The 11,928-nt window shown below is 42.1% G+C and overlaps 2 protein-coding genes across 6 annotated transcripts in view; one reads left to right on the top strand and one right to left on the bottom strand.

The window, feature by feature from the left end:
* SEPT2 (septin 2) overlaps nucleotides 1-11,322 on the bottom strand; it is a 34,087-nt gene extending 22,765 nt beyond the window's left edge. The window contains exons 1-3 of one of the 3 annotated variants that reach the window (XM_008578361.1): nucleotides 11,303-11,322; nucleotides 3,325-3,350; nucleotides 1,612-1,732 (exon numbers count right to left, since the gene is read on the bottom strand). In XM_008578361.1, coding sequence (XP_008576583.1) covers nucleotides 1,612-1,732; nucleotides 3,325-3,333 — 130 coding nt within the window. In that variant the 5' untranslated portion in view covers nucleotides 3,334-3,350; nucleotides 11,303-11,322. Of the gene's footprint in view, nucleotides 1-1,611; nucleotides 1,733-3,324; nucleotides 3,351-10,872; nucleotides 11,001-11,302 lie in introns of those variants that run through there. The other 2 variants (XM_008578363.1, XM_008578362.1) reach the window with 2 other exon arrangements.
* HDLBP (high density lipoprotein binding protein) overlaps nucleotides 11,214-11,928 on the top strand; it is an 89,830-nt gene continuing 89,115 nt past the window's right edge. For 2 of the 3 annotated variants that reach the window (XR_550906.1, XM_008578364.1), the window contains exon 1: nucleotides 11,214-11,343. The gene's annotated coding sequence lies outside the window, so the exon portion shown is untranslated. Of the gene's footprint in view, nucleotides 11,344-11,733; nucleotides 11,797-11,928 lie in introns of those variants that run through there. The other variant, XM_008578365.1, reaches the window with a different exon arrangement.

Raw genomic sequence — 11,928 nt, 5'->3', positions numbered from 1 at the left:
AAAAAGGAAAAAAAAAAAAAAAAAAAAAAAAAAAAAAAACAACCCATGTTGAGGGCTGACCCCGTGGCGCACTTGGGAGACTGTGGTGCTGGGAGTGTAGTGGCGCTCCCGCCGCAGGTTCGGATCCTATGTAGGGATAGCCGGTGTGCTCACTGGCTGAGTGCGGTGCAGGGGACACCAAGCCAAGGGTTGTGATCCCCTTACCGGTCACACACACACAAAAAAACATGTTGACATTCACTGTCTGTACCGAAGATTTCACAGTTCCTTCTTCTCAGATTTGGGACCTATTAACCCTAAGAGAAAATTATTTGTCCTAACTCATGGGAGACCATCATCAAGCTTCTCCGATGGCTACCTCATCATTATTTTTGAGTATTTTGCAGCTCTTAAGAATAAAATAAAATGTGATATAGTTAACAGAATTAATAGTTCATCAAGTTAAGCTTGTTATGGACATGCTGAAACACAGTATGTGTTATAGTCTATGATAATATAATCAGAAATAATAGAAAAAAATCTCACCGAATTTCAATGAACTTGAAAAAATAACTTTTTTTGGAAAACTGTATAGTATGGACTATTACTTGTTTAAAATATTACCCACCACTAAAATTTTAGGAATTAGTACTTTTAAAAATAAGAATTAAAAAACCACAACCCTAATTAAATGAGTGATTTAGTTATTTGCTGATATGTAACAGTTACTGTAAAACTTGGAGGACTATAACAACCATAAACACCACGTTAACAAATTTTTTTGGATAAGGAACTTGGGAATGTCTAACATGGGCAGTTCTGGCTTGGGGTCTCTCCTGAAGTTTTAGTCACCATGTCAGCTGGGATGGCAGTCATCCAACTGAAAGACTTAACTGGGACTGGAGGATGTTTCTGAAATGGATCACTTACATAGCTACTGGCAGGCCTCACTTCCTTACCTTGTGGACTTGTCCATAAGGCTGCTTGAGTGTCCTTTCAACACAGCAGCTGGCTTCCCCCAAAGTGAGTGATTCAAGAGAAGGCAAGGTGGTAGCCACAGTCAGTCTTGGAAATCACATACCTTCATTTCTACAAAGTCCTACTGGCTGCACAGGTAAAACCTATTCAATGTGGGAAGGGACTAGAAATGGTCATGAATACAAGGAGGCAAGGATCACTGGAGGCCATTTTGGAGACTAGCTGCCACAATGAGTAAAATCTTTCACTACATTATAAATAAGAAGTGCTGGTGGGTTAGCTCAATTGGTTAGAGCATGGTGCTGATAATACCAAGGTCAAGGAACTGGCCAGCCACAAAAACAAACAAATAAACATGGGGCTCTCTGGTTAGCTCGGGTGATTGGGGTTTGATCCCCTGGACCTTGGTGTTATCAGCACCACATTCTAAAACAAACAAACATACATTATAAATAAGGAAATGACAGAAAAATGATAATTTTTCTCTTGGACAAAACTTTCTAAAGAATATATATTTTTTCAAATTCCCAAGTTATTTGATTCTGCCAACAAAGGAATCTTCCCACTTACTTTATAATCATGCTATTATACTCCACAGGTTGGGAAGAGAAGATATCTACTCAATAAGCTTGAAGCTATAAATTAATTTCTTACCGACCACCATCAGTGTGAACTCAAAACCTTTTTTCACTGATTTTCGGTGAACTTGATTGGGAAGATTTGCAAATCCAACATAGCCAGGAGTTTCCGGATTTATAAACTGAGTTGGTTGTTGCTAAAATAAGATTTAAAAAGAAAGAGCTGATAAATACCTTATTAGTTGCTTTAAGATATAATCAGTTAGACCTGTGACAAACATAGGTATCAGTAGTTCTCACAAATTAATAAAAAAAACAGTATTCAATTAAGAGCATTAAAAGAAGAAAAACCAATCTAGTGTAATTCCTTAACTATATGCTGACCTAGAATGAACATTTTGCTAATCAATATTCTGCTTAGCAATTTAGCAATACATAAAAGATAACATTCTTAATTCATCTCAGTGCAATTTCAAATTTTGAATTGAGAAACTATGGAGTTACAGGAAAATCAGTCAAGCTTACAAAGTAGTGCCACACCTGACAGTGATTTCATTCAACAAACTTAGCTAAAGAACAGCTTCCAGTTATCGGGTGTGATGCTCATGTGACAAGAATCCAGGAGGAAGGCTTCTTTCTTACCATATAGAAGAGAGCTTCACCAAGGGTAAGGCAGGCAATTTAGGGGTGGAATGTTAAATATCTATGTTCAAAGGTCAAGAAAGAAAAGACTAAGACTGAGAAGGAGATCACAGCTGACTACACTTAAACATCAATGTCCCCTGACAGCTTCTGTACCTGATAAGAGAGAAGACAGGCGGAGACATGATAAAGCAAGCACAGTAAAGCAGAGCCAGAATCTAGGTCGTGGATACTAAAAATGAGGAGAGATTTTTAGCAAAAGGCAAAAACACAGAATAGTACTTCCTTTAGGATTATGTTTTGCAGATGAATATTCACACACACTGTAAAAGAATATACATAAAATGTTAACGGTGGTTATTTCTAGGTGGTGAAATAATGGCTGACTTTTATTTTCTTTTTTGTTTATCTGTGTTCTGCACTCATACTGTATAAAAATCAAAAATTGGTATGGTGAGTTTTCACTCTGGATAGTAACGAACACCAACAGACTCAAAAATAACAGGCAAAAACAAATAATAACCTCACAATTTTAACCAAAAGTTCTGCTTTTCTCAGCACATGTCCTTTAGAACTATTTTATTTCATGGCTCTGAGTTAAACGTGCAAGGCTGATCTAAACCAATTTATCGAGTCTAGGAGCCCCATCGATTTCATCATGATAAATTATCAGAATTTTAGGTTATTATTTGATTGGTCGGCTGGGAATAATCTAAGGAGACTAAATGGACTTTTATTGATGTATTTAGAAAAAAGAAAATATAAACCTGAAAAAAGAAAAAGCTCTAAGCATTTAGGATGATGATTAAATTAGAACTCTTTTTTGTTTTTTTTTTTTCCTTTTTGTCTTTTTTCGTGACCGGTAATGGGATCGCAACCCTCGGTGTCGCACCCGCACCGCGCTCAACCAGTGAGCAGACCGGTATCTATATGGGATCCGAACCCTTGGCGGGAGCGCCGCCGTGCTCCCAAGCACCGCACTCTACCGAGTGCGCCACCAGGCCGGCCCAGAACTCTTTGTTTTAATGAATCAAATAGATTAATTGTATTAAAAATAATGAATCATATAAATCTTGACTGTAAAAGCCTGAAAACACAAGGCAGTTTTCTCCTTATACTGTAGATAAATGATGAAGTGTGTTCTTACCTTAGACATCTTTTGTGAAGATTCGTCTGTAAAAAAAAACAAAAACAACACATATCTATGTACGTATATACACACATATTTAACAGCCTGAATTGACCCATAAAAAGACTTGCACATAAGGCATCGACAGCTTGTTTCACTTAGTTTCTCAATTAACTCGAGTACTTCCTCAGAAATAATGAAACAATCATCCCTCATTAAAAGATAAATTAGACTTAAAAAATTAGAAGGTGCTGAAATCAACTGTATATGCATATGTGAACATAAATACATTCCATATTTTAAACAATATTCTGACTTTTCTTTCAGTACTGACTATATATTAGGCACAAGGGAACAATGGGAGAAAAAGACAAACTTCCCTGACCTCTAGAATTATGTGATTTCTCTTGTCTTTGAAACCTTTCAAGGAGGAAGGGATGCCATTACGCAGAGCAGTGTAACCTAACGTGTTTTATTTTGTTTTTACCGTAAATCGCACCTTGGCTGATATTATCTCTCTCCTACTCTACATCTGCACTAGCCTGATATCTCTCTCTCAGCCTGTCCCTTTATTTTCAGCTTTTTTCCCTGTTTTTGTTTTAAGCATATTTTTCCCACAGAGCATATACCATCTGTTAGAGGTTTCTAGAACTACCTGAGAACTAGATTTCCAAAATGGGGCACAGTGAGCAATGTGAATAACATTTACAAGTGTTTACCTGAGTGTTTGAGAAGTATGATGATAGTTTTAGAGATATCTGGAATTTCTATACAAATTTTAGAAATCCTGAAGCTCTGAGAGTCATGGAGTCTGTTGGCTAACCTTGGTAACAAAGTGAAGTGATATGTCTGCAGTCAAATTTGATTCCCTCTGGAGCTTAGAAGCTTATTAGAAAGCTTCTTTCTCTGTCTCTCCATTTTTCCCAAACCTTAACATTCCTGAACATTGCACACCCTGAGTTTCCCTTTTGAATGGAAATGTTCACAACTACCTTTGAAGAAATGAGGTCCCCATACCCCCAATGTATTTTGCTTAATTAACCAAGGTACGACAGCAGAATTCAGGAGCCTTTAACTCTGTGGTGTTATATCTCCCAGAAGATCACGGTTACAGTCTCAACGCTCCTTTTTAGTGGCACACTGTAATCCTTATTCTCAGGAAATGTAGGAAACCTGGTAAAAATAAGAGTTTACACAGGAGAAGAAGGGACAAATGGAGGAAAAGAAAAAAATAATAAAAAAGAAAATTTTCCTGAGAAGAACAAAGACCAGAATCTATACATTAACTATCTGGGATTGAGTAACATAGGAATGAATGAAGGTCTCTTGAATAGAAAGGACATCTTAGGGAAATTCTAGTAACAGTCTAGAACTAAACATATTAAACAACCTCAGCAAAACCTAAGAGTTGGGGGCAGGAGTGAGTAGAGAAGTAAAACTTTCGAAAGGGAGAGGTAAGAAGATAGATGGAATGTAGATAGTTTTGGCAGAAGGAGTGACACCTTATTTTCAATAATAAAGAGGTAAGTGTCTGATTATGAAAGAAAAGGAAAAGTAACCATTAAAGAAAAATCACAGTGGAACTTCCAAATTAAGAGAAAAATATGGAATAGATAGCAACTTGAACAAACCAGCAAAAATATGGAAAAGGAACAACAGGAACAAAATCATCAGTAATCCTAAATAATGACAAAAGGATAAAATTCAAGAACATCTGTCATCAGTATAAATGTGAAAACCAAATTCTCTCCTTTAAAGAGATGACAGATTGGGTTAAAAAACAAACAGCCCAGGGCCGGCCCGGTGGCGCACTGGATAAGTGCACCGCACGCGGCAGCGCTCCCACCGGAGGGTTCAGATCCCACATACAGACCGGTTCCCGCTCACTGGCTGTGCGAGGCGCGGGAGCAACACCGAGGGTTGCAATCCCGTTGCCGGTCCCCGGTCCGGTACGGGGGCAACACTGAGGGTTGCGATCCGTTGCCGGACACGGAAAAAGACAAAAGACAAAAAAAAAAAAAAAATTTTATAACAAAAGTGGCCAACGTTATGCTAAAAAAACTTAAAACATTATTTTCTTCTGTTATTTTCCCCCACATGTATGGCTTAGAACTCCTTATCATTAAAAGAATCCCTTTTTGAAAATTTAGAAAAATGCTAAAGTCACATGACCATGCAACTTTTAAAAAAACTTAGAGATGTCTTTTTTTATATTGGGAAGAAATAAGTTTAAAACAAATTAGTAAAGAAAGGCTGAAAATAAAAGGGCCAGGTTAAAAGATACCACCAGGCTAGTGCAAACAGAGCAAGAGAGACACTATGATCGGCCAAAGTAAAAAGAACTGAACTAATATAGGGACATTAAGTGATAAGACAAACGGAACAACTTATAAGGAAGATATAACATTCATAAGGCTGTATATTCAATTAATTACTGCAGATAAATACATAAAATGAACTAGGAAAAACACAAGGTTAGCTTGAACTTTCATAGACTTCTCTTAGAACAGGACAGACTCAGTAAATACAGTATGAGCAAATGCAGAGAGGGACTGAGAAATACACCGACAGATTTGATTTAACAGATATAGGGAAACCTGAGTCAATGGAATGAATACATTTTGAAAAAACGTTTAAAAATCAAGAAAGTCTAAATGAATTCTGAAGAAAGGGATTTTTACAGTTTATGTTATCATATGATCTGTTTAGATAAAAAGTAACTCTCCAAAATATGAAACATTCTTGGATCAAGGAAGGTAACAAAAGCAAAACCACTAGCTATCTCTAGAAAGCAATGGAAAAACAAAAAGCAAAATTTATGACACACAGTAAAAGCTTCATAAACTCAGGTGAGAATTTGCGTTTTACATATTTTTCATCAAAGAACAATGAAAATAAAGAAATTTGATACTCAACAATATTAGGAAATAAACAACATAACTCAAAAGAAAACAGGAAATTAATAAGAAAACAGGAAGAAATTAATAAAGAGAAAAACCAAAATTATGAGAAAAAAAGCAGGGTAAAAAATCTAAAAGCTGGTTCTCTGAAACAAACTCCTCACAAGCCCAGTTGAGGAAAAAAAGAGCAAACATAGAAAAGAAGGTACAATCACAGACACAGGAGACTACGTGTAGCAAGACAGCCACAAATTTGAAAATGTGGAAGAAATGAACAATATACCAGGCACTGTAAATTACAAAATGGAACCCAAAACTGGAAAACCTGACAATACTAATGAACAGCGGATCAAAGACCTACCAATGAAAAGGGACCAAGATCAGATGGGAGTTAGAACTGAATTCCATGTAACCTTGAACAGATAATGCCAATGTCATTTAACTATTCCAAGCCACTACAGAAAATGGGAAAGCATTCCAATATATTTTGTGAAGACAGCACAGTTTTAAATACAAACCCTCATGGAGAAGGAAGGAAGGAAGGAAGGAAAGAAAGACGGATGGAAAGACGGACGGAGGGAGGGACCTGCTTTAGGTCAGTCTCACTCGTGACTATAAATGCAAAATTTTTAAATAAAATATTTGATACCAATTAGATTACAGAAATGCATCAAAAGCATCTCTCGATATAAGCCATTACAACAAATTAAAGGAGAAAACCATGCACGAATAGATGCTGATAAGGCATATAATAAAATTCAGCAAGCAATCCCAATACAAGAAACACTAAGTAAGGAAATTGCTTAAATATAATTCAGGGTATTTCTGAAAACCAATGGCAAATGCTCTTCTCTAAACAAAGGAATGCTAAATCTATTTAACTTACAATCAGTAATTAGGCAGGAATGCCCATTACAAACATAATTATTTTAAAACACTTATGAATAATTTCAAACATATGCAAAACAAAAGCATACCAACAAAACCCCTACGTCCCATTATCCAGACTGGTTAGCAAGTCAATGCCAATACTGTTTCGTCTCTCTCCACACCCACTCCCTTTGCCCCTAGCTTACTGTGAAAGAAATAATAGATATAACATTTCATTTATATTTCAGTATGCATATTTAAAAAAAGGGCTCCTTAAAATGACAAACCGCGATCCATACTTAGGGAAAATTAACAATAGTTCTTTAATGTAATCAAATATCCAATCAATACTCATATTTCTCAACTGTCTTTTTTTGTTTTGAATCGGGATTCAAATAAAATCCAGACATTGCAATTTCACCATTATTTTATACTACCTTGGTGAGTTTAGTGAATGCAGTAAAACAAAAAAACAAAATAAAACCTTTTTTTGCTGAGAGAACTGAATACTCAGAAAACACAAATACTTTGGTTAAAAAAAAATTCTAGAATAAGGAGTTAGGTGGCTGGATACAAGACAGATATAAAATAAGTCCAAAGTTCCTTTCTGTACTAGCAATGAATATCAAGGAATGGAAATGAGGGGAAAACGTCATTTAGAGTTTTTAAAAGATCCAAATACATAGGAACAAATTTAGAAAGAGAGAAAAAAGGTTCTACAGGAATGAAATCATTATTACTATCCTCAAATTAGTACTGTACATAATTTGGTCCAATTCTAATTGGAATCCCTAATGGTGTGGCTTTTTTTTTTTTTTTTAAAGTATTGGATAAAATGACCTTCCAGTTCAAAAGAAAGGATAAATGCCTAAGGATACAAAAGAATGGGCAGTTGCCTTACCAGCTATTACGTGTATCTAATTTCAAACCAACACAGGAATAGTATGACATAGGAAAAGCATGGAGTGCCTCTCCTGCCACTCCACAGACCTCTCATCCTCACAGAACCCTGGGCTTCTTTCTGGCCACTGTGAGGACCCCGTGTGCATTCTGACTAACTTCATTTGAGCACCCTGAGAGTGTTGCACCTCCTGCCCGTCCATGATCCCTTTACTCTGCTCAGTATGACTGAGGATGCTTCAAAGGAGAGAGAGGTGACTCTCACCCCTCCCTATCAGTTTTTGCCTACTCAAGACCTATGTTAATGCACAAGTATGGAAAAATGGAAAATACCATTATTGGAATGGGTTACAAATTCTTTAAAGACCTATCAACCTTGCTTCGATTTTACTTTAATTAAATTTTAATTAAACTTTACTTTTCTTGCCACCTCCTATTTCTTTCATATTCAGTTTTTTCCTGAAACATAATTTGGCTCCACAATGATTTTCTAACAATTTATGTTATTAACCAATGTAAAATGAAAGTTGGAAGAGGAATATTGAACCTCTGAAGAACTTGGCTTTCAAGTGAGAAAACCTTGAACCAGCAAGACTGCCAAGCACTATGATTAATTTAAAACTTGCAGGGTGCAGACCAACTGTATCCATCAAATCTCAGGAATGTGGTCAAATGAAAATTTTATTCTTTCAGATTGTACTCATTCCAGATGCTGGAAGTTGTTTAAAATTTCTTTATCCTTGACCCACAATTTCTTTCTTCCACAGAGCAATACTCCCACCCCATTTCACATATAAGAAACCAATTTTCCCAAAGCAAAAGATGGGAAATGAAGAACAGATGGATAAAACTGGGTTCTTGGCAATATAAACTTATTTTGCTAGTGGCATTTATATTTGTGGAACATGTATAAACAGTAGCTACCATTCACTGACATGCTGATGGACCGCACATCCGACCATGGTTGGAGCAATAGCCTAGGTGTGTAGTAGGCTACACCATCTGGGTTGTGTGAGTACACCCTGTGATTTTCACACAACGATGAAATTGCCTAATGACACATTTCTAAGAACATATCCCCATCAGTAAGCAACACATGACTATACTTGTATTTACATACATTATCCTAAATCCACAAAATGACCCTGCAATGTAGGACCCTGAAGGTCCATAATCCCTTACCCAAAGTGCTTGAGATGTTTTGGAATTCAGATTCTTTAGATTTGAGGAAGGTACACGTACAGTATACCACATAACACTCTCAACAAGGTCTGGAGCAGCACCCCATAGTCAAATGCACTTTCTGTAGTGACAAGTATGACCATAAGAAAAAATGGGAAAAATACAGACTGTGTAAATGGTCTCACCTCAATTTTGCTACCAAATGAGTTTTGGTGTCCCCTTCCCTCCAGAAAAACAAACAAACACACACCACTTTTCCTTTTACAGCAGTGTCTGTATTTCGGAATTGGGAATGAAAAGGGACCTGAATCATATTTATGAATAACGATAGAGAGGGGGCCCCACCCTCTTTCCTTAGGTTACACTGCTAGTTTAAGAGCCAGTCAGAATGTAAACCTGATCTGACTGAAAAGCTTTTGTTCTTTACTCTGGGCTGAGGCACAGTTGGCAGAGATCAAAGTAGAAAGTGGAAAAAAAGTTATCAGGACAACTTTTACAACTAAGGAGATTATTGCCAAGATTAGATATAACAACACACATTGTGAGTTAAGATGCTGGGTGGTGCAAAGAGTCCCTGAATGAGAGCTAAAAAAAATAATCACTGAAAATAATGAACTACAAAGTAGAAGCATCAGGAAACAGCTTTCATGACTTCCACACCATCATATTTCCCTTATCATGGCGAGGCTACTTTGTAACATTAAGTATACCTTGATATATTATGATGATTTGACTCATTCAAGAAGTAGTTGAGAACCTACTATGTGCTGGTCACTTCCTAGGCAATGGGTAAGGGCGACAACACATCCCCTGCCACTCGCAAAACTAATCCAGCCTGGAGAAAAATCTCATCTGGGCCGAATCCTGAATAACAAGCCAGGGCAGGGACTAGACAAGCAAAAGAGAGATGGTGGGAGGCAACAACGTTCCAGACGGAAGGAAGGGTTTGGGCCAAAGGTGCCAAAGGTCACAGCAATGTGCACTAAGAGAAGTTCCGTGTCTGCGGTGGGAAAGGACAGACACGGACAGGGTGGTACCGACAAAAGGTGAGGCCGGAAAGGTGAAGAAGGCAGGTGGTGTCGGGGCCTGCGGGTCACGTCAGAGCTGAGACTTCCTGGGACAACGGTGGCCGCAGACTTGCCTCCCACCCCCGGCCCTGCTCAGGGCGCACCCCCACGCCTCCGAACCCAGCCCCTGCGGTGTGTCTCCCCCTGGCTGGCGCTGCCCTTTGTCCAGCGTCGCCTCGCCTCGAGCAAGGCAGGCCCACCGCACAGACAGGGCCTTCTCGTCCCCTCCCGTGTGCCAGCCGGGCCCGACAGATCGGCTCGGGCGGGCTTTGGAACCGGCAAGCTTGGTGAGCGTCCCGGGGTGGCCGGCACGTCCCCCGCACCTCCAGGACGAAACGGCACCGTCGAAGAATGACATGGCGGCCACGCACCTCTAAGAGCTCGACGGCCCTGGAGCCGCAGCTTCCCTCCACGCCCGCTCACACGTCCCCGACCCAGACAGCACTCGACCCCCGCAGGCCCAGTATTCGGACTGGGCCGGGGAATGCCAAACGGCCAGCACGGGTCACCCGGATCCCCCAGCCTCGCGCCCGCAGACACAGGGCCCAGCCGCCCCTCCCCCACGCCCACGCCCTCAGGGCCGCCGNCGCCCGCAGGGCCGCCGACCACCGCCTGAGGGTCCGAGGCGAGCGGGGCGGCCCACGCACCTCGGCGGGAGGCCCTGCCCACACCTCGTGCTCCGAAGCGGCGGGGACCAACGGCGGCACACTCACCCACCGACCAGCCGCAGAAACGTCGCCGACCGACCGCGCCACGAACCCGCCCAGAGCCCGCGGTCAGCTAGCGCCCCGCCTCGCCCCTGCGCGCAGGCGAATAGCGTCATCACGTCGCCCCGCCCCTTTGCCAACTCCTTCCGGGCCCAGCGCGGCTCTGACACCAGCCTTCCTCCCCTCCCCCATGTGGCCGGTTTCCGAGTGCGCAGGCGCAGGCTCGTCCGCGTTGTCCGCTTCTGCGCAGGCGCCGTGCCCCTCCCACGGCGGTTGGCCATATAGAGGCTGGGGGTGGGGGGGAGGTCAAGCGTAGCCGCTTCTCCTTTACCAAGATGGCGGGTCCTCTCTGTTTCGCCACAGTTCCTACCTTGTGAGCTTGGTTTCCTTACGCTACTAAGAGTGGAACAGGTAATGAGATTCTTCGCCTTGTGGGTAGAGCGGGGGGAGGGCGCTTCTTTTGAGGGGACCAGGTGACCACTGAGAAGAGACGCGGTCGGGGGAGGGCAGGTGTTGGGTGAGTGAGGAGCAGCCACGGGGAGGGGAGCCTTCGCCTCTGGTCCTCTCCTCCGGGAAGATGGCGGTAGCACCGCGCGCCGGAGCGGGACCGGGCAGGGGGCGGCGAACCGCCGCGCGGGGCTGGTCTAGCTCGCCCGCCGTCATGTCGATGGTACGGGGGGCCTCGCCGGGATTGGCCGCGCGCGGGTCACGTGGGTTGGCCCCCCCCTCCCGCACAGACCATAGAGTTGGGCGTCCGTCCCCGGGGACGTGGCCTTCCAGCGCCCGGGCTGGGGCCCGCCGCCCCGCGGGGGAGGGCGGAGCCGGCTCGGCCCCTGTCCTCTTCCTTCTGGTTTGGGTCCCGAGGTGAGACCTGGGGAGCGCCCTGCGAGCCCCCTCGCAGCGCCGTGGCTCGGGGGACGGGGGTTGCCGCGCCCGGCTGCGGCCTGACCGGGACGGGCGCGTCGGCTTCGGCCCGCGGTGGGTACCGCCGGCCCG

Source organism: Galeopterus variegatus, unplaced genomic scaffold, assembly GCF_000696425.1.
Source record: "Galeopterus variegatus unplaced genomic scaffold, G_variegatus-3.0.2 Scaffold1671, whole genome shotgun sequence".
Lineage (NCBI taxonomy): Eukaryota > Metazoa > Chordata > Mammalia > Dermoptera > Cynocephalidae > Galeopterus > Galeopterus variegatus.
This window is presented reverse-complemented; position numbering and strand designations above follow the sequence as displayed.